General features: G+C 34.1%; 1 protein-coding gene across 1 annotated transcript in view; it reads right to left on the bottom strand.

Annotated features, from left to right (window-relative positions):
• LOC101899300 (uncharacterized) overlaps positions 1-24,299 on the bottom strand; it is a 506,597-nt gene that overhangs the window by 103,696 nt on the left and 378,602 nt on the right. Inside the window, exon 7 of the mRNA XM_059131456.1 lies at positions 21,686-22,015. Within this exon, the coding sequence (XP_058987439.1) occupies positions 21,686-22,015 (330 nt within the window). The remainder of the gene's footprint in view (positions 1-21,685; positions 22,016-24,299) is intronic.

Below are 24,299 nucleotides of genomic sequence, written 5' to 3'. Positions count from 1 at the left end.
CCAAAATGCTTTTGTACGCTTGTAAACAATATAATAACCTGTCACTGGAATCATTTTAACACATTATTTTCAGATTTAATTGTAGTTTTAACAATGGGTTCAGCTTCACAAAGATTTGTATTAGTTTAGTTTCTGGAAGATTATTCTAGAACAGTAATACTTTAATTTTCTAAATTATTGCAGCATTAGATAAATTATTGAACCAGGAGTCTGTTGGAAGCAGTGGCAACAGATGCCCTACATTTTTCAGCTAAATGTGAATTCATGTTGAACATATTTCAATTCATTCCACAAGAATTCGTCTAATTACAATCCAATTTTTTCTACCATGATTGTCCCCAATCAGCTTTTCTACATCCATCGTAGTATTCAACATTTATGTGTTTTCTTCAACTTTAATAGAGATTTAAGTTTCATTTTTATCCCATTTCGTACACGTTTTCTATGCTATTCTCTGTTTTTTTTTCTTTTGCATTGCAAATGTGCCTGTATTACATGTATGCGGGATAGGCATAAGGGAAAAAATGAGAAGCAGAAGAACAAAAAAAAAAAGCGAAGGAAATCATAAAAAATGAAATCACAAAATCCTTTTATAATTGAGTCACGTAAATTAGGATGTGAACACTTGATTGTAGATTTTGCTACCTAAAACTCGATCTATGAAGAGCAGAAAAAATTGTCTTCGTAGGAACTTCCTACACGATACGCATTTAATGCATATATCTCATTAAGATGGGAGGAGAAAACAAAAATTGAAAAAAAAAAATACCACAAAGGAAATTAAAAATGGAAAGTAATGTGAGGAAACAAGCACGTAAGTAATTATTATCTGTATAGCCTTGGATAACTAATGATATCCTTTTTATTTTAGAGAGCCACAAAGAAGGGTAGGGGAAATTAAATTAACGGAAGTCTTATTGGAATTTTGATATTATTGAAAAAAAAATAAACTTCCACATATAAATAAAATTATGATTCTAATAAAATTCTCTTGTTTTGTGGAGAGCAGTTAATCACATCTGAAATTTCCATGTTATTTGCAATGTGATCTGTGAACAGAAACCAGATTAATATGACAGCTACAAAAAGGCATTAATACCTTGCCACCAACATTTTAATGCGTTTGATATTCTTCGAATCAACGTGTAATATCACCTCGATGGCTTCAGGCTTCGCATGTAAAAATAAATATTTTATTTGGTTTTCATTGCAAAAAAGGCGAAAAACAACAACTCATATTATTTTTGCCCGACTCATGATATTGTTATTCACACTTCATCATTATTTCATTATGCTGCTACTTGTTTGCCTGAAGTGAGAAAAAAACGAGAAAAAAAACTCAGCAACAACCAACATTGTGATATATATTTTCCTTGTCATCATGGTACCACCTACAATGCAGGAAATTAAATTGATTTTAATGTCCTGTACTAAAGCTGTTTTCCTATTCCCACACTCTTTCTCTCGTTATTCCCGTCCTAAAATTGTTTAACATTTATTTTCTTTCCAAATTTAATAGAAAAAACTAAGAAGAATATTATCTCATTTAAATATAATCGTTAGCTTTAATGGGATTCTGTACAGGCTAAGCTATTCCCTCTAGCATGGGGACATCAAACGCCATGGAGACTAAATTAAAGAAAATTCAATAGAATATGTGATAATTTTTTGAACACATTCTTTGGCATTTGCTTGCTGCTTCATTGTCTGGACTTCAAATGAAATTTGAAATTAATAAATAATTCATATAAAAATTATTAAATACCGAGAATCTTCTTCACTGTGTACCCTTAGCCTTTTGGCTACAGGTGGCAAAATTTAATTGTACATGCTCAAAGTTGTACCTAATAATAATAACAAAATGTACCTTTTTCTGTCGATCTAATCGTGATCATGACCTGAAGATAACACTTGCTGGAAGAATACTATTTAATCTGAACTTTCTGCATGGAGGTATTTTTCTCAAAAATAGATCGACTTCTGAGACGCGCAATATCGACTAATTTCTTCCAGTACCTTTCTATTACGGGACATATATGTCAAATTAACACTTGCGACTTTATCGAAACCCGCGTGGCAGTGGCCGCAAAATGGCTCGTGAGCTGAACATATTGCAATATTCCATTCGGCAAATATTGAAAAATGGGCTCGGGGTAAAGCCATTGAAATTCAAAAAAAGTGTAAGAACTTCCACCGCAACAGAAAGAAAATATACTCAAAAGAGCTTAAGAGGTGCTTGGCTTGGCCGAAAGTGGTGAACTGCCGAACTTGGTTTTATCCGATGAGAAAACATTCGTTGTTCAGCAGTTTGTAAACAAACAAAATGATCGTGTTTACTTGACAAAAAGGTCAGTCGAAAATGTGCTCATCCGGTTGGCCACCAGCGCCGGTCATGGTGATGGTGTGGTCCGCCATAACAGCCTATGTGCACTCTCCGCTTGTATTAATCGACTGTGAAATCAGAATAAATGCTGAATATTATCGAAACAACATTCTGGAGGGTGTATTAAAGTCTTGGGCACGCAATCATTTTAGCCGCAGACCTTGAACCGCAGACACAGCACCATAGCACTCAGCAAGCGCCACCCAAGAAAGAAAAAAATTATTTTCTTCACAAACTTCATGTACCGAATTTTAAACGAATCCCCATCAGAACATCCAATATCGGGATATACCGAAACATGGTGGTTGTAAAAAAATCGTGAACATATTTAGACAATGCTCTGTCTCAGTAGGTGGAACACGTTTTAAACTCTAAGTTCCGAATGTTAAACAATTCCGTTTGAAAATGTGTCTTAAATCGTCCAAATATCGGAAGATACAGTTATATGGGGTCTATGAGAAAACATGGACCTATGTAGACAATGTTCTGCCACAGGAGTTAGAACCCGTTACCCCCGAATATAGAGACATGACCAATTTACGAAAGATTAATTCGTTCTAGGGATTACAACAGACAGACAGATGTAAAGGCTTTGATTGATTAAAGTTCTGATTGCGTTTTTTGCATACCTGATTTAGGTCTGATACTAATGTTATGATTTGCGAATTTTCCGCCAACTTATTATACAAGATATTTTTATCCTGTTTAAAATTTTTAATATTTTCTTAGCAGAGTGCCAGATGTAGTGTATCGATCCTCGAACTCGATCTATGTTTGCTAATTTGGAAAAAATCGGATACTTCTTTCGACATGGTGTACACCAGCCAGCCACACAGACCAAATATAGTTCATGTTCAAAGATGGGTTTTCTGTTAGCCTCTATGAAGGATAAGTACTTCGAATGCATTCAAATATCATATATCACTAGAAAAATTACTTTGAAGTGTATATCCAGGAAAAACCCATAGACCCGCTGATACCCTCCTCCTACGCATCAATATTTTGTCCTTATAATTCTGTCAAATAATTCGCCATACAAATTATGTGTATTGAATTTCTTATTTTTACATTTTTTTGAGTACAAAATTTTCGCTGTACAAATATAACCTTGTAGCAGTATCAATACGATTTGGCAAATTTCATTTCAATCGTATCAACCGCGCCATGTTCAACACATTTTCAAATTTTGCATTGCCTTTGGCAAATTAAAATTGCAAAAAGGTATCAAATCAAAGTGAAATGTGCGTCATATTCAGATACCACCTCGCGCTCACGCTCTCTCTACCGCCCTCATTGCTTGAAATCCAGGATAGATGAATGAATTCGAGCGAGCGTGCGTGAGCTTTTCTTCTTGTTGTTGCTGTTGGCCCCGTTGCCATTGACAAGTATTAACGAAATGAGTTATAGGAGGCGGAATTAGATTGATGTGATTATCATTGAATAGAACTGAGAAATGGAAAATCGATCGATGTATAAACTAATTGAATGTGTTCGTTCGTCAGTTGGTTCGTCCGTTTGTACATTCTCCATACAGATAGATGTTTAATTAGATGTTTCATTGCCAATGGTATTTGAATGATGCATGTACGTGTGTCTCTCTATTGGTTTGTTGATTTGTTCGTTTGTATTTTTAATTAAAACTGGGTCATCATAGTTTTATTCTAAACAAAAGCAAATATTTATTGCAAAATCAAATTTATTTTGGGGTATTATTTCGTATATCAAGAAAATATTCGAAACTATTTATTACAGTTGATTAAATGTTTTGAATGTGGTTTGAAATAGAATTTTGCACAGAGAAGTTATTAATTTTTATTATTTAAATCGGGTTATAGTTCATGGGATAAAACGAGGTCTTGGGAGGCCAATGTATTTGGAACGTAAATATTTTGCCAATTAGTGTTGTGTAAGAAGATAGAAATAATCAATTTCGACATTATATTCAATTGATTTTCACATTTGTTGGATGTAGAAAAAGGATTGCGATCAAAGGTTCAATATAATACAACAAGATCTATATAGTTACGTTGAAATTGTGATGTTTCAAAATAGTTAAGCTTAATAATAATACACTGTTACATAATTAAGGGAAAACCCCAGCAGATTATTAAGAAACCAAAATTTCAGGCAAATTGATTAGAAACGATGCCCAATGCCATCGCAGTAACTAAAATCCGAAGGAGTATTAAAAGGGTTGTACCCTTATAAAAATTCGGACCTGTAATGATAATTGTTTGCTGGTAGGGTTTACACAGAACAAAAATTGACGAAATTGCATAGAAAATATGAATAAAAATACTTGAATTCGGGGTTTATTCGTTAACAGGGCGAGATAAAAAATTGCAACAAAGCCAAACGCCAGAAATTTTAATTTTATTGAATGAAAGCAAAAAATGTCGGAAATAGCATCAAACTTTAGAATAAGTTTAGATTTACTCCAATTCGAATGCGGTATTTTGGCACATCCCCGGCGAAGCGCTTGTTTGAGGTGATCGACACTTTGGCATTTTTAGTGCCAACCTCGCTTTCCAAAATAATCCTGACGCAGTCGTCCAACGGATTGGTATTTTGGAAGCCATTATGAGCTGGCCATTATGCGCTGGAAATGAAGCGAGGAACCTAATTTTGTAAGCATTCTTGGGTGGCGCGTGCTAAGTGCAATGGTGCTGAGTTCTGTTGAAATGTCCAAGGTCTGCGGCCAAAATATTTGCGTGCCTACGGCTTTAATACACCCTCCAGAATATTTTTGCAATAATATTCGGCATTTATTCTGATGCCAAGATCGATTAATACGAGCGGAGAGCGACTATTGGCTGTTATGGCGGCCCACACCATCACCATGGCCGGCGCTTGAGTTCTGGTGGCCAACCGAAGGTGCACATTTTCAGTTGACCTCTGTATAAGTTGGCCTTCAGCCAAATATAAAGAAATCGCACTATCACGCTTGAATTCCATCACGAAAATTTATTTTCTTTCTGGAAAATTATCACCCAAATGCTTTTGTACGCTTGTAAACAATATAATGAGCTGTCTCTGGCATAATTTTAACAATTGTCGGAAGAGCAGCTTAAAAATGATAGCAGCCTTTGATATTCCGTTTCTAACTCCTCGAAATTCTCATGTTAGACCCGAAAATTTCGATGTCTATATAATAACGCCGTTTATTTAAAATTTTGCACACATGTGTATTTTGTCAGTAGGCAGGTTAAGTTCGAAAATGGGCCATTTCGGTCGATGTATTCGTATAGCCCTCATATAACAGTACCTCAGCATATTCGGTATTTGGACGATTTGAACCACATTTTCAAATGGAATCATTTAAAATTCGGTTCATAGATTTCAAAATGGGTTCTACCTCTTGTGGTAAGAAATTGGCTATATAGGACCGCGTTTTCTTATAGCCTCCATATAACTGTATCTCCCGATATTCGGTATTTTTACGATTTAGATAACATTTTCTACAGAATTGTTTAAAATTCAGTGTTTTAAGTTTTTAACGGGTTCTGTGACAGATGACTGCTAGAAAAGGCTTATTTTTCTTTTGTCGCTCATAAGACAATATTTGGTATTTTGGTGATTTTAGCCACATTTTTTAACAAATCTTTTTTAATTTGGATTTTGAAACTTTGACAACCACACTCCTAAGACTTTCTACCAACTTTTTACTGGCAAAAATGGAGGTATACCTAATATTCAATACAGATTCTTTTATTTTTAAAGGGTTTCTTTACCTTGTGCTGGAGGGTATTAAAAAATCGGGCCGGATGTACTTAACGCGTTTTTTAACTTTTAGTTTCAGTTTCATAATCAACTGGATTTCTGTGATTATAATTTTTTTGTTGCATAGTGTTATTGTTGTTGGGGAGAACGAAGAAGCGAGGCAGATAGATGAATGGATTTAATCCCTTATTTTGTTTTATCAGCGCTGTCACAGAAACCATGTCGGTTTTGCTTATTGTCGTTTTTGTAAACCAATGTTGGTTTCATTTGGTGTCATGAAACCAAGTTGGTTTGGTCAATTTCGAATGTAAATAAAACCAATGTTCGAAACAGCTGTTGTTGCTTGCATGTGTTGTTTGTTTATTTGCCATTGAAATATCAGTAAAAGTAAAGTAAATAAAAAAGGAATAAGTCGCTATAAATAAAGTAAGATGGCATCAGCAGTGGTAGTTTTTGTGTTGTTGGACGAAGAACGCTCGGAAAAGGTGAAGAGAAAAGCTCCTAGAGGTTTCAGCAACCCACTGGAGTCTATATATATATCTATAGTCCTTTAAAAATTCTTAAAAAAATCCACGTCTATAGTCCATTAAATATTCTTAAAAAAATCCACGTCTATAGTCCATTAAATATTCTTAAAAAAATCCACGTCTATAGTCCATTAAATATTCTTAAAAAAATCCACGTCTATAGTCCTTTAAAAATTCTTAAAAAAATCCACGTCTATAGTCCTTTAAAAATTCTTAAAAAAATCCACGTCTATAGTCCTTTAAAAATTCTTTAAAAAATCCACGTCTATAGTCCTTTAAAAATTCTTAAAAAAATCCACGTCTATAGTCCTTTAAAAATTCTTTAAAAAATCCACGTCTATAGTCCTTTAAAGATTCTTAAAAAAAACACGTCTATAGTCCTTTAAAAATTCTTAAAAAATCCACGTCTATAGTCCTTTAAAAATTCTTAAAAAAATACACGTCTATAGTCCTTTAAAAATTCTTTAAAGAATCCACGTCTATAGTCCTTTAAAAATTCTTTAAAAAATCCACTTTTATTGTCCATTAAATGTCCTTTAAAAATTCTTTAAAAAATCCAAGTTTCTAGTCCTTTAAAAATTGTTCAAAAAATCCACATTTTTAGTCCTTTAAATATCCTTTAAAAATTGTTTAAAAAATCCACATTTTTAGTCCTTTGAATATCCTTTAAAAATTGTTTAAAAAATCCAATGCAAATGAAAAGTGACAGCTTTAAGCAGCTTGGTTTATTTCCAATAACAAAACCAATAACATTGGCTTCTATGACAACCAAAACCGATAAAATTTTAATTCGAAAGTAAAACCAATAACATTGATTTTTATGACACAAAAGCCTTTTTCTTGTCGTTTTTAAAAATTGGTTTATTTATGTAGTGACAAAATTGGTTTATATGACAGCCCTGTATATTTCTGTTCTCAGAAGTCCATTGTTAAAGGAGAGAAGCATTTCATAGTTTTCTGTGACCATAGAAATATTCAAACATGATTTATATCTTCAAATAAAATATCTTCATATTTAGATAATCTTAAATATCCTCTATCAGCTCATCTCTGCTCGAGGCTCCAACCATATTGACCTAAGGATGCAATTTCCACATGAATATGCAGGTATCTTATTTTCCAATTATAAATAAAACCGTACATCATTTATACTCCAAGCTAACTGATACATCAATATGAGTAGCAAAAAAGCGAACGAAAAAAACACATCTGTAATCAATTTCCCTTTTGCACATAAAGGATAATGGTATAGCCCTTTGATATGCCCAGAGTATCCGATGTATACAATATTTTTTAGGTGTGCAACTGGGATAAAAAAATATGTTCCACTTTTTTTTCGTTCGTTTGTTTGAAAAACAAAAAAGCAAACAACGATGCTTTACATATGTTGTGAACACATTGTCATTGTTGCACGCTAACAGCAGTAACAACAACTGTAACACCAACAAATATTTATCTCTCAACACAAATTGCTACTGGAAATGCCAAAAAGCAAAAGTGAAAATTGCCATTACCAATGCCATCAGCATGAACATCAGAACAATCACCGTCATCATCAACCTCGTCCTATGCCACAATCACACCGGGAACATCATCACACAACAGATCTGAGCAGAACCCTGAGTAAAGCTTCAAACACACCGGAGTTATGCATGACAGGAGAAAATATTTACGTTATGCTTGCATAACTTGAAAATATACATATGTATATGAATACATGTATGAGGAGGGTACGTAAAAAACATATGCGAAGAACACGTATATTAGGTTGACCATGTCATATTGAGCGATTTACAGGATTTCGCACATATGATGTGTACTTAGTGTCACGGTTTCAAGGTGGAGTTGGAGCAACTTCCGCTTTAATGTTGAGACCGATTAGTTGGTTTGTGCCCCAAATTTTTGACAGGAAGTTTGTTTTTAGAAATATAAGTAGCACACTTGATTACATGCTTAGAGTGGAGTGGTCTGGGACTTCGAACCTTGAGAAAAAAAAAAACATATTTCAAATAAAAACATATTTCAAAAAAAAAAAATATTTATGTTAGCCCAAGGTCTGATGTTAAGATTGAATATATCGGTCCATTCCTTATGGTACCTACCTCACAAATGGTCGAAATTTTAACAAATATATATTTTTTGCACAGAAAGAGAAACGATAATCTGATTTTGCTTAAACTTTGCAAATCTTAATATTTACGTCAGTTCTAGGTCAGGTGCAAAAATGGATAATATAGGTCCACTCCATCAAGTACCTCCCCCACAAAGGGCCAAAATTTTAAATAATTACAACTCTCATAAAATGTGATATAAGAGTCCGATTGTCTTCAAATTTCACACATCCCAATATCTATATTAACCCAAGGTCTGGTGTTAAAATGGAATATATCGTCCACTCCTTCTGGTACCTCCCACACAAATGATAGAGATTTTCAAAAAAATATATATTTTCTGCACAGAAAGAGAATCGATAATCCGATTTTGTTCCAACTTTGCAAATCCTGATATTTACGTCAGTTCTAGGTCAGGTGAAAAAATGGATAATATAGGTCCACTCCATCAAGTATCTCCCCCACAAAAGGTCGAAATTTTGAATATTCATCAAGCTCTTAAAACACTTAAACACGATTCCATTCAGACTTGGCACATCTCAATATTTTCATAAACGCAAGATCTTTTATATAGATGGTAGAAATCGGACCATCCGTTCTGGTACCTCCCACACAACGGACCTAAGTTTTGAATAATCAAAACGAGCAAAGAATCCGAAATAAACATCCGGTTCTCTTCATATTACACACGTCCCATTATTTCTACTAACTCAAGATCTGGTGTGAAGATGGGATATATCGGTCCACTCCTTCTGGTACCTCCCCCACCAAATGTCAAAATTCTGAGTACCCATGAACCTCATAAAACTCAAAATTAACATCCGATTCTATTCAGATGGATGATGTATTTTATCTGTATCAGATGGAGTGTGAAAATGGAATACTTCGGTTCACTATATCTGAAAAGGTGCACATACCTCATATAAAGTACAAGAAGTAGTCGATATAGTCCAAATCTGTCACGTTCATAACTCAAGACTGGGGGTATACATCTGTCGGAAAACCCGACTGATACTATTTTACTTGTTTCTTAGAATTTCAACACTTGTTGTGAATGCCTTTTTTGGAGGAGGCACCGAAAAATTGGACAAATAGAAATAGCAGAAGTACCACAATGTGTGTAGTTGAAGCGAACTGGGAAATAATTTCACATTTAATGATTGTAGTGCCAAATTCCATTTTTTTTCTACAATTACAGAAAAAATCCAAAAGATTATGAAAAGATTGGTCTTCTTTCGAGTCAACGCATGAAAGTAACATCAAACTTCTTAATATCAAATTCCAATTTTTTTCTTTAGTGTCAAAGGTAGAAATATATGTTATTGTAAACATCTGCATAAACCATGTATCGGCGAATTATAGTTTTTAATTTGATTACGTTTTTTTACTTCTAATTCTAAAAGTTTCCATTCTAACCCAAAATTTCTCTCCATACTTAATTTTTTTGGTGATTTGGTGTTGGTGTTTAGGGTTGAGTTGGTATTGATGTTTTAATTGGTCTAAAATTGGATTGGTCTAAAAAATTGGCCTTTGTTGGTCATAATGGGAGCTAGAACCCATTATGACCAACAAATGCGAAACATTGTAGGTGTAGGTCCATGTTTTAGCATAGGCCCCATATTACGGTACCTCACGATATTCGGTATTTAGATGGTTTTTGTCACATTTTTTTCGCGGAATGGTCTAAAAAATGGTATTTGTTGACCATAATGGGTTCTAGCTCTGGTGGCGAAACATTGTATGCATAGATCCACGTTTTGGTATACCTCACGGTATTTTAACGTTTTTTGCCACATTTTCCCAAGAAAATGTCTAAAAATTGGTATTTACGGGTTATAATGGGTTTTAATGTTTCCTTTACCCTAAGGAGGAGGGTATTTAAAGTTCGACCCGGCCGCGCTTAATATTTTTTACTTGTTTTTTTAAGAAAGCTTATTGGTCGGTTTTCCGACAGTTATATACATTCAGCATTTGGTCATTTGTTTATGTATCCCAATATTAAATAACTGATTGACATACAAACTGACTGAGAATCAACGCCCAGACTAAACGGCACTAAATTTAGAATCCTGTAATTTTGCACGACGTTCAATCTTGGTGTACAGGCGTGTGGTAAGGCTGGGGTATTGGAAATCCATACAAAAAGGGGACGAAAATTACTAAAGTGCACTAAAACTTAAATACTTTGTATTGGACAAAAGGACTGAGGTAGAATTCGGAAATTTGGAATGAGAGTCACTGATGGAGTGCAGGATAGATGCATCAAAAAGGATTTTTGGAAATTCGATCTTTAAGGTTTCGAAAAGCTCTAAAAGTGTTCAAAACTTTTAAAATAACACCATTTGGTGTTATGTGAACAGATATACATAAAACCTTGAAATTTGGTATGAGAACCAACAATTTTCAGGTTGTTATCATTATTAAAAATGTTGATTTTTATGGGGAAGATAAAATAATGAATGTATCAATATTGTTAATTTTCGATTGTGCCTATGCCTTATCTAAATATTACGATGTGCCAGATTTGAACCTACGCTAAATATGAGATATTTAACTTTTTCAAAAATTTTGATCTTTTCTGGGGAAGATTTCTGAAAGAGTGGATCGCAGTTTATGGCTTGCTCTAACTCTAAGGTGAAAATATTCGGATGGGCTAAGTTTACACAAAAGTTGTGGTCCATTTTACCAGCTTAATATAATGCAATGGTCATCCAAAATGCTAGACTCCACCCTGTTCTAAATTCTAGCCTCATGCAAAATTCCGTGTCGATTTGTTTTTAATTGTAAACTGTGGAGCGACTCCAAAATCAGTTAAATGATAAGTGGTTGGTCCATTTGAGTGCTAAATATCATGAATCTGATCATAAAAACCAAGAGACTTCGATTCTGTCAAATACAAAATGTCGTAAGGTCCGTTTTGTACATAAAAGTTGTTGTCTATTTTACTGCCTAAATATTTTTCGACGACTAAACAAAATGGTAGAATTCTGCCCAGCACTAAACTCTAGCCCCATGCTGAATTTGGTCTATAATTGCGACCTGTAGAGCAACTACAAAATCCGGAAATTTGTCTGGTTTTGATCCATTTCACCTCCTAAATCTCCTCTCCAAAAACAATAGGCTTATATTATGAACCTAACTTCGCCTCCATGATAAATTTCGACTTGTAGCGTGATTACAAATTACCATGGACAGACGGACACAAATAGCAAATTCTACTCAGCTCGGCGAGATATGAAAATCCGCATATAACCTTCCTATATATTTGACCAATATTTTGAGGTGTAACATAATTGTTGGCCAGATTATGACTTATATGTTGTAGGGTATAACAAGTTTTATTATTATTATTTTTACCTTTTGTGAGAAAGGTACTTAAAAAAATAAGTTCGTTTACATTTTGGGAAGCTCCATTGCAAGTATAACAGTATTTATATCCACAGCATTCATTTGAAGGGAAAACCGACTGATTTATTTTCATCTGTGTTCCCACAGCTTTTTTTCATTACACCCCACTATACTTGGCACCAACAACGAACTGTGCACATCAAAGTATTTGAATCTGTCTGAATTTTTATTCATTCACAAACAATATTTTTTCATTCTCTCTGGCGCACACATTCAGGGAGAACCTAGAGCTCTCCATGCAGTAAACAATTTTGGCAAATTGTGGAGCAGCGTAACATATTTGACGACAGGTGTTTAAGGGAATGTTCTTTTATCATTATAGTAGTCGATGTGTTCTTTTTTCTACGGGGGTACTCAGGAAAAATCTAAAAATTTACTTGTCACTGTTGTTGTCATTTTGTAACAAATATGCTTTGGGATAGATGGATTTTGAGTAACGTTGAATTTTGAGGGTGGGTAGAATTAGCAATATTTTCCTTGTTAAATTGTTGTTTGTTTGAAGAAATAACAAAGGAATCAGAATTAATTTCGGTTTTATAAGGGGGAATAATTTAAACGAATAATCGAGAATTGCCAAAAATTACAAAATATCATGTTTACCATGGTACATACTTTTATTTTAATATTAAAATTATTAAAATTTGATAAAAAAATTGACATATTAACACTTTCACCATATAATTTGTCATTCAGCCTGAAATTTACCAGTTTCATATTGAACAAGAGCACACATTTACACTTTTTTCGCAAATAAAATAAATTTATTTTAAATTGAAGTCTTTGCCTGCCCACTTTTTCCAATTTAGAACAAATTTGTGTTCAATTGACGTGACACGCATTCAGATTTGTTTAAACTCTCAAACACACGCTCACACATGCATACATAGTTGCCTCCCACATTCCTTAGTCAAGGAAGTGCACTTTAAACATATACCAGATATGCATTTACATAGCATTGCGAGTTCACATGTTCAATGAATTATACATACCCCTCACTTATTCATAGAGTGACTTAACCCAAAAAATTCAGTTTGGAGAATTGAATCGAATTTAAAAATATCGAATAAAAAATATTAAATAAAAATTAATACAATTACATAGACAAATATTTGCAAAGGGATTTTCCGACATTAGTTCTAAATTTTTTGCAAAGATGAAAAAACGTGTTTCGCTGTTATACCCTACACCACATAGTGGTAAGGGTATTATGTCTTTGTGCATTTGTTAGTAACAGGGAGAAGGAAGCGAGATAGACCCATAGTTACTTTTGAGAATATTCATAGAATCACCTTCTGAGTCGATTTATGTATGTCAGTCCGTCCGTCTGTCTGACTTAACCCAAAAAAATCAGTTGGGAGAATTGAATCGAATTTAAAAATATCGAATAAAAAATATTAAATAAAAAATAACACAAATATTTGCAAAGAAATTTCCCGGCATTAGTCCTACATTTTTTGCAAAGACGAAAAAACGTGTTTCGTTGTTATACCCTACACCACATAGTGGTAAGGGTATTATGTCTTTGTGCATTTGTTAGTAACAGGGAGAAGGAAGCGAGATAGACCCATAGTTACTTTTGAGAATATTCATAGAAGCACCTTCTGAGTCGATTTATGTATGTCAGTCCGTCCGTCTGTCCACGAATTCTACAAAATGAAGGTCGCATTTATTATCCGATTGCGATGAAATTTTGCAAACAATATTTGATTGGCCCAAATATCAGATTTAGATATAACTCCCATATATATTCAATCTTATAGAGCACAGAAATACCTTTGCTAAATTTTATCGAGAACGGCTAATAATATCACACATATATCCTTAATCCGATTTCAGGATTATTGCGCAAATAATGGCTAATATCAGCTCAAGTGGAGTGAATTTCGGGACGTACGTTTCCATTTTGTGCATCTCGGCTCCGATATATATTTATACCCTACAACACTATGTGTTGGGGGTATTATAAGTTTGATTGGGCCAAAAATTATGTAACACCTCGAAATATTGGTTTCCCACATAGGTGTATATATGGATCTTCCTATCTCGTCGAGCTGAGTCGATCTAGCTATGTATGTCCGTCCGTCCGTCTGTCCATGTTAATTTGTAATCACTCTACAGGTCGCAATTATGGCCCGATCTTCACGAAATTTAGAATGGAGGTGGGGTTAAGGTCAGAATAGAACCCTATTTCTTTTGGAGATGATCGCATAATATGATCGCAAAACTGAAAAAAATCCTGATTTTGCAGTTGCTCTACAGGAATTATGGACCAATCGTCGCATGGGGCTAGAGCTTCGGGCTGGGCAGAAGCCTTCCAATTTTGAGGGTTATCGGGTAATATTCAGTGGTGAAAAAGACTATAACATTTGTGTTAAATAAAAGTCGAATTTCCATTAAACCGCGAATATTTTTAGTCCCGACAAAATCATAAACAGACGAACAGGTCAATTCTGACCGTAGCGTAGATGCCGAAATATATACAATGTGTATTGACAAAGGAAGTTAGAATGCTTATATCTCAAGAATGGCTGGACCGATTTTGACAAATTTTGTCAATTCAGAATGCCCTCTTGACATAAAAGTATAAAATCTAAAAATAAAAATCGCATAAAAATAAGTAAAAAATGATGCAAATATAGATTTTGTAGTATTTTGTGACATTTTTTATTTTTTCATATTTTTTATCGCATGCGATTTTTTCAATTTGACTTATAATATTAAGGTATACATCTTGTAATATTTTTCCACCTTACAAACTTGTAATATTTTTCCACCTTGTAATATTTTTCCACCTTACAACACAGGTTTGGGATATTATATACAGATTGCAATAATCGTCCGATCCTCACGAAAAGGGTAGGGCTAGGCTCAGAAGGGCTAGGCCTATTGTTTTCAAAGATGTCCGCAATATATTTAGGGTTGAAATGGACCAAAAACTAAAAATGTTCCTGATTTTGCTGCCGTTTTAAAGGTCATAAATAGAAACCAAAGGACATGAAATCTCACATGAAGTTAGAGTTTAGGACAGCGGGTAGAATGGACCACTACTTTTGTGTGAAAAAATACCAACATTACTTACAGGCGATATCCGAAACACTCAAAAGGCGGACCTCGGACTGTTTCAAGATTAAAATATCTCGGTCAAATGTAGTGAAAATCGATTCAGAATTGCAGATGCCTTCTATATATTAGTAACTGTACTAAACCCAAATGCTGATAGGTGGTATGATCTACTTCAAATAAATTCTTTTGTTACGGGAGCTTTTTAAATATGTGGTGTAGGGTATCATATAGTCGGCCCCACCCGATTTTTGACTTTTCCCTATTGGTTTTAAATTCAAATCTAATTAAAAAAGCTGCAACTGATTGAGCTCCACAGATAATAACATGACATTTTAAGAAATACTTGTAGAAATTTGTTAACTCAGCAAACGTATTTTTTTTTTTAAGTTATGCCACTCTTTGAATAAATGACCAATATGTTCGTGTGCGCTTTGGCAGGCAGTATTATAACACCATTCGACATTTGAATGGCATGATGATTGGTATGTAACCTGGCAAATACAATGGGGGAAGGTGGACTAATGGTAATACTACGAATGTAATAATCCGTTGCCATTTTCAATTAGCAGCGCCTATAATATTTATATTTTGCGTGTTTAATCGCAATTTAAGTTTAATAGCTGCAGAAGTTATGCGGTTATACGAATGTCTTGGGAATCTCGTTGTATAGAAGATATTACGAAACGTATTTTTTTTGTAAGGATGTTATCAAAATATTAAATCATATAAAATCTACGAAGGTACACCAAAACTTTTTTTTTTTTTTTTTTTGAAAAAATCACATTAAGGGTTTAGAAAACTCTGTAAATAATGTTCTCTATAAACTTCAAGAGAGTGGCTACGAAGGTTTACTACGAAATCTTTACGAATCCCTCTCCGTATTTTTGAAAATACAAGTGTCTAGAGGGTCTTCCTCTGTGAAGCCTTTGGAAAATCATCTAAAAGGTCTTCGGAAATACCTTTAAATATCTGAAGGTCCTTCAAAAAGTTTTTTTTTAAAATCCAAGGTTGAAAGTTTTCTAATAAAATTCTATAGAATAGTTAGTGGATCTGAAAGACCTCTAAAAGCTTCTTAATAATCTATGTTTAAGGTTCTCTTTTTTCCGAAAGTCTAAGAAATGTCATCTCCTTCCAGCTTCTTTGTTGGGAGATTTTTTGAAGCAGCAAAACAAGATTTCACTTTAAATGTTTTCTAAAAAGCTTTTGAATACCCATATTTAATTCATCTGAAAAATTCTTGAAAGAGTTCTTAAAGAACCTCGTTAAATTCTTGAAAATCCACGATAAAGATCTCTAAAATACTGGAAATAGACTTAATATTTCTTGAAAGTCGACGTTTAAGGTCCCTTAGAATTTTTTTAAACCCCCTTCTAAAACATTTTTAAAAATTCACGTTAAAAGTCCTCTAATAAATTCCACAACACGACATTAAGTAGTTATCTTAGATATTCTGGAAATCCACATTAAAGAACCCCTCAGATGTATTAAAAAATCCAGACCAAAATTCTTTAAAAACTTTTTGAAAATTCACCTTAAAAATCCGCTTTTAGAAACAATTCAATAAAAAATCTTCTTTAGACCTATTGAAGGTCCCCCAGCCAAATCTGCCTAAAAATCTACGTCTTGCCGTTTTTTTTTTAATCTTTGGAAAAAACCTCTTTAAAAATTCTACGTATGAGGTTCTGTTGGACCTTGAACATAATCTACCTTAGTTGTACCTTGGAAAAATATATATATATTTTTTTTTTAAACCACGTTCGACGTTCGTGTGTACTATGAAAAAAAAGATTTTCCATATTTGGTGGTCTGTTGGTCCAGGGAAAATTATACTTTAAAAACATCACGTTTAGTTGTTAGTTGATCCCTGGAAAACATATTCTTAAAAAAAAATCATTTTTGACTGGCTAGTAGAGTTCCAAAAATATTAAAAAAAACTCGTTTGCGTTCTCGGCAGAAATGTTATTACAAAAAGTTCCACACTATGTTGTCCTTGAGAAAAATATTTGTTATAAAATCAACGCTTTGTGGTCCCTAAAAACCTTACAAATCCACTCTTTGTGGATTAAAAATTATTCTTCTATTTAAAAAATATTTTGAAAAAATCCACGGTTTGTGGTTCTAATCCTTGTGAAAAAATCATTTTCTGTACAAAGTCCACATTTTGTGGAAAAATACTCTATGAAATCCACGTTTGATATTCTGTTGGTTCTTGGAAACTAATTTTCCAAAAAATCTACGTTTTGCGGACTTGAAGACCTCAGCTTCCTTTCCTTCCTCTACAGGTTGAGATGCAAGAACTACAACCAACTTTAGACTGATGTAATTTTTAAGCCATTCGTCCGACAGCTCTTAAAATTATTCCAGTGACAGCTCATGGTTTACAAACGTGCAAAAGAATTTTGGTGGGCCGAAAGTGGTGAACTGCCGAAAATGTTCGTGTTTACTTTCCAAAGAGGTCAGCAGAAAATGTGCACCTTCGCTCGGCCCCTAGCTCGGCCGCCATAACGGCCGATGGTCGCTCCCCGCTCGTATTAATCAGAATAAATGACGCAAAAATATTCTGTAGGGTGTATCAAAGCCTTGGGCATGCAAATATTTTGGCCGCAGACCTTGGACATTCCAACAGGACTCTGCACCATCGCACTCAGCACGCGCCACCCAAGAATGGTTACAAAATGAGGTACCTCGCTTCATTTTCAGTGCACAATGGCCACCAAATCTCCGAATACCAATCCGTTGGACTATTGTGTCTGGAGTATTTGGAAAGCAAGGTTGGCTATTGTGTCTGGAGTATTTTGGAAAGCAAGTGTCGATCACAGCAAGCGCTTCGCCGATAATGGGCCAAAATACCGCAGAGAAACATTCGGGCAGCATATAACGGTTTCATTGGCCGTTTGAAGGCCATAATTCGTGCCAAAGGTGACCAATTCGAACAAAACTAAACTTATTCTAAAATTGTATGCTATTTGGGACATTTGTTGCTTTCATTCAATAAAATTTCAAAAAAAAAAAAAATGTAAAAATGATGGCGTTTGACTTTGTTGCAGTTTTTTTTATCTCACCCTGTATATCATACGTCTTTTATGCACTTTGGAATATTCAGGTTTCTAAAAATTTAAATTTGAACTCTAAATAATATCCGAAGAAATATTCCCAAATTATCTTCAGGAGCACGCCTACAAATACGCATTAGAAATCCCATTAAAGACACAAAAGAGTTTTAGGCCAAAGTATATAGCCCGGTGGCTATTCTGTTATAGAATGTCTCTTTATCACTCTTCAAACACCACCTACATAAAATCTGATTATACACATTATTTGGGGGAAATAAAAAACCTCTTTCTATGCCCATAAATATTTGCTTTGATTATTTTCTCTAGGTGTTGATTATAAGATAATCTAAGATATCACTATTTTCTAGTTAGACATTTCTACATGCTAGTAGATTCATATCAGCTACATACCAGCATCTACATAATTTGAAAGAAAAATCACCCCCGAAGAAAAAAATCACAAAATCCATATTCTAGCCCGATAGCAACGATCTGATTGTATCTACAAGTTCAATGTGTCTTATCAAATATATGTTGCGGGCATGTGAAACTATTTGCATATCTTTACACAAATTTGTATACCATTATGCGAGTGTGTCTGTGCAAAAAATTCGTGTATTTCAAGTGTATCTTTATCTATCATTGTAAAGCTCACTAAAGATGTCATACGTTGCCAAGTACATGCATATCCATTCAATCCGAAGGAATGTGTTGTGTTATAGAGAATAATAAAAAAAAAACGGTATTCATATATGAGAATATATATAACAGTTAACAGGCACCGGAAGTAGTAATTATGGAGGAATACAAAATGTAAAGACTTTAAATATAACTTGGATTTTCCATTGGGAACAGGTCATCAGCAAGATCAAATAGCTCCCAAACTCCATTGCATATCGAAATAATTATGTTTCTTTTGACTTTGGTTTCTCATACATAATCTTCTCATAGTACAATCCATTTTGGTAATAATCCATAGGCCCGATACTGTATGTGCAGCAAGCAGGAATTTTTCAAACAATCCAACACGATATGCAGCTCAATTTGCCATTTCAGAGATTTACATGTCTCCTGTGTGTGTGCGTGTGTTTCCATTTTTTATTTCTTTCTTTCTAAAGAGAAAACGTTTTACTCTTCACATTTTTTTGCTACCCTTGTTGTTGCTGCTGCTGTATTCCTTTGCAAACGCAAGAGATTGTATTTTAACCAGAAAGATTATGTTTGCATTTCAATTTGCATGAATAGTATCGAGGAGTGTTGAACCAAATGACATTTCTTAAAATATATATAAATTTTGTTGTTATTGCCGCATGCCATTGTAAATCCTTGGCATGCCAAAGTGTTTGTTAGTTGTTCACAATATATCTTTTCATGGGGATTTTATTTTGGGAAGAACGAAGATTTAAGATTTACATCAAGAGCTTAAGTGAAATATATTGAGATAATTTCAAGAAGAATAGACACTTGAAACATAGGGAAAAGTGGACGATGAGAGGGAGGACAAATTATACACTGGTGGCCAAAACTAAAGCAACTGCAATTACAAGGAGAATGAATGCCCTGTAACTTTTTCAAATATTAAGAAAATGAGAAAGTTTTTCTTGTTTTAAATTAGGTACTTTATTCACTTTTTAAAAACTTAAAACATAAAACCAAAATTCATTTTTATATAAAAAATAATGTTTGGTAAAGTCAATTAACCCGATTTTGGCTTGTTTTTACTGTGATATTTATCGCTTTTTGCTTCCTTCGGCAATTTCGCTTGTCATAAATCCTTTTTGAGAAGTTTTTTACAACAGTATGTGTTTTTCTTTACGTTTTTTAAGTACTGCCCAAAAAAATTTTAAAAATGGCTAAAAGCAAATACAGTACCTGAATAAAACAGCAATTTATCAGTTACTATCTAGACAACATATCACAGAAAATGATTTCCGAGAAATATTTCATAAATATTTATGTGATTTCATAATTATTTCTGTATACCAATTCGGTTTTTTGAAACTGGATCAATAGTAACAGTCTATAACGGATGAAGGCCGTGAAAAACTTCAGCCCGTACTGATCCACAAATTGTGAGAGAAATTAAAAACAACTATTTAAGAGTTTAACTGGATTGGCGAGAGAGCAATCATTGGATATAAGCTCGAGATCAGTGCGCAGACGAGTAGTGGCAGCTGGTCTGCATGCCCGTAAGACATCAAAAAACCATTTATATCTGAAAAAATCAAAAAGGCTTTCAGAAACGATAATATTAAGTGGAATCAAGCTCAATGGAAAAAATATTATTTCTGGGATGAGTCTACGTTTAATATTAAAGGCTCAGACGTGAAAAATTTCACGATGAGAAGACCAAAAAATGAAGGACTCAAGCCGCAGTGTTGCAAAGGTACAGTAAAGCATGAGGGAGGGTCAAAAATGGCGTGGTGCTGTTTTTCTTTCTATGGACTTGGGCCTATCCATAAAATAAAGGAAGTTATGGATCGGTTTGTTTACAAAGATGTGTTGGACATCGCGTTGTTCCCTTACGCTGAGTAAAATATTCGGCTGATTTGGGTGTTTCAGCATGACAATGATCCCAAACTTGTATCAAAACTTGTCAAATATTGGTTGCGGGAGTCAAAAATTCATGTTTTGTTATGGCCGGCACAATTACCTGACCTAAACTCCTTAGAAAACCTTTGGAGTATCGTATATAGGAAGATCAAGAGAGATTCGGAAATAAATAAGCACAACATTTTCTAAAGAATTCGGGGTGCCTGGGAAAGCACACCCAAGAATCAAATTGAGCGTGTTATAGATTCAATGCCTCGTAGGTGTGCAGCTGCTATCAAAAATAATGGTTATGCTATCGACTACTAGACAAAATTTAATTATTTTAAAATAAAAACAAAAGTTGCTTTAGTTTTGACCAAGCAAAAATTGGGTCATTTTAGTTTTCCACATATTATTTTTCGTTCAAAATTATTTTTGTATTTTTATTTTTAGTTTCTTAAAAGTGAATTAAACCCCTCATTTAAAACTGGAAAAATAATTACGATTTGTTTATTTTTGTAAAAGTTACAGGACATTTATTGTCTTTGCGATTTAAGTTGCTTTAGTTTTGGCCACCAGTGTATACATTTTTAAATGACAGATATTTCCTAAATATTTTGTGGTTAGGGGCAACATTGTATGAGGGCTTTAATGGAAAACTTGTTATCGGTTTTCGATTATGTTGTCAAGAAGTGAACGGAAAATCTTTTCGGCTGTCAGAGGGATTTTTCCTCCTACCACAATTGAGTAGCTCAAATTTTCGATAAGTGGCCCATAATCCTATTTCTGTTACATTTTTTCTTTAATTTATTGCATTTGTTCATATTTTCATTTACTCAGCCTTAATCTGAGTGAAATGGCAATTTTCCATTATAACTTTCCACTTACCTCGGTTTCATTTTTATTAATTCACCCAGCGATGGATTTTTGCCATCATCATTACCATCGTTGTCGACAATGACATGGCCATATTGCAGGGTCCCCGTATAATCGTTAACTATTTTCACTAAATCTTCAAAACGATCATGCGGTATTGGTTTCTTTGTTGTCAGCATAGACTGTCGCACTTCGGCTGCTGCTGCTGCAGCTGCATTCGGCTCTTGGAAGCCGGTGGCAACCATGCCAGCACTTTGGCTACCCGCACTGCCACCGGCAGCACTGCCAGGACGTGCCTGTGTTGTTTGAGGCGTTGAGGTCTCTTTAGAACCGGAATAATTACTGTAACAAAAAACAAAAAAAAAAAAACAACAACAACAAAATTTAGCAAATTCGCAAAAAATTAACATTTAAAAATATATTTTTGTTTTTTTTTTTTCCTTGTAATACCAAGTTTTACAAACAATCTAGAGAGGAGAGAGCGAGAGACAAAAAAATGCGCACACAAACAAAATTAAATTAGTTTCATTTGTTCAAAATTATAGAAAACTGAATGAAAATGAAATATATAAATGCATCTCTACCATACCAAATTTAATTAGAACTTGAGAAGAAGAAAAAGTAGTAGAAACAACAACACCAACAAAAAACCTCACTCGCACACTAAATTGGAACACTAAACTGGGCTAAGACAAGAAGTTGAAACTTTTACATTAAGCTGTAAGTGTAGAGGCCATAGGGTGTTACACTTTAGAATCTTTATATTTATATATTTAGTACAGGGTGAGATAAAAAAAACTGCAACAAAGTCAAACGCCATAATTTTTAAATTTTTTTTAAATCTTTTTGAATGAAAGCAAACAATTTCGGAAATAGCATCAAATTTTAGAATAAGTTTATATTTGTTCGAATTGGTCACTTTTGGCACGAATTATAGACTTCTAACGGCCAATAAACCGTTACAGGCTGCCGCAACTGATGCTTTCCAAAATACTCCAGACACAATAGTCCAACGGATTAGTATCCGGAGATTTAGGGGTAGCGAGGAACCTGATTTTGTAACCATTCTTGGGAGGCGCGTACTGAGTGCGATGGTGCTGAGTCCTGTTGCCACGTCCAAGGTCTGCGGCCACAATTTTTGCGGGCCCAAAGCTTTAATACACCCTCCAGAATGTTTTCTCGATAATATTCGGCATTTATTCTGATGCCAAGGTCGATTAATACAAGCGGAGAGCGACCATCGGCTGTTATGGCGCCCCCACACCATCGCCATGGCCGGTGCTTGAGTTTTGGTGGCCAACCAAAGGTGCACATTTTCAGCTGACCTCTTTGGCAAGTAAACAGGGTCATTTTTTTTTTGTATACAAACTGCTGGACAACGAATGTTTTCTCATCGGAGTAAAGCAAATTCGGCAGTTCACCACTTTCGGTCAACTCTTCAGCTCTTTTGAGTCTACCTTCTTTCCGCACTATCACGCTTAAATTTCATCACGAATAATTTTTTTTTGAAAAATTCTCACCAAAATGCTTTCGTACGTTTGTAAACAATATAATGAGCTGTCACTGGAATAATTTTAACAGCTGTCGGACGAGTGGCTTAGAAATAACAGCAGTCTGAAATTGGTTGCAGTTTTTTCATCTCACCCTATATATCTTCAAGGCATTCTTCAAGAAAATTAATCTTCAAGGATTTCCACTTATAAATCTGGGATTTAAAACTACGTTTTCAAAGCCTTTCTGTTATAAATCATGTTCTTCGATATAACTTTCTTCAATGACATCCGGAAAAAAAAATAATTTCCAATGGTTTTAGCACTAAATCGTTTGATTTTTTTTTTAATTTTAATAAAAAGTCTTCAAGGACTCTTACCCATAAACCGTAGATTTTTATAAAATAATATCCAAGGACTTTTTTTAAATCTACGATTTATGGGTGCATATAAATCGTAGATTTAAAAAAAGTATTTCCACCTTTTAATCGTGGATTTAAAAAAAAAAATAACGATTTATAATTGAGGACTTTTTATATAAATAATAGAATTAAACAAAAAATCTTCAAGGACTTTAACAAATATATTTTTAAGGTCCTACAAATATGGATAGTGCATTTCTAAAGTAAAAATGATTTAAGAACCTTCGCCTCTAAATTTTAAAAATAACCTTTTAATGGACCTCCACCACTAATTTTAACGGACTTCCACCCATGAGTCATGGAAGTTTTGAAAATTAATCTTCCAGGAACTCCAAAGAAAATAGCAGAATTTTAAATATTAAGGGAAATCTAATGGATATACTAAGTAGTATATTTTAGAACTGACGGCAAGGATTTCAGATAAAATGTAATTTTTAGAACTTGCCGCTATGAACCAACGATTTTAGAGAATATTGTCGGGGATTGACAATAAATTTTCGATTTTTTAAGGACTTCCTGGCTAAAAAGCGGGGTCATTTTGGTTTCAGTTTCTTCGTAGCCAATAGTCTTGGATTATGTAAAAACAAATCGATTTGTTTCTAGATGCATCTATCTGAAACTTTCTAACTTGTTTAGAATATACCTATGAATCTAAAACATTTTCCACAATTCCATTTTCGTAACACCCTCTCGACAATGCTGTGAAAATGCAAA

Source organism: Musca domestica, unplaced genomic scaffold (genome assembly GCF_030504385.1).
Source record: "Musca domestica strain aabys unplaced genomic scaffold, Musca_domestica.polishedcontigs.V.1.1 89, whole genome shotgun sequence".
Lineage (NCBI taxonomy): Eukaryota > Metazoa > Arthropoda > Insecta > Diptera > Muscidae > Musca > Musca domestica.
This window is presented reverse-complemented; position numbering and strand designations above follow the sequence as displayed.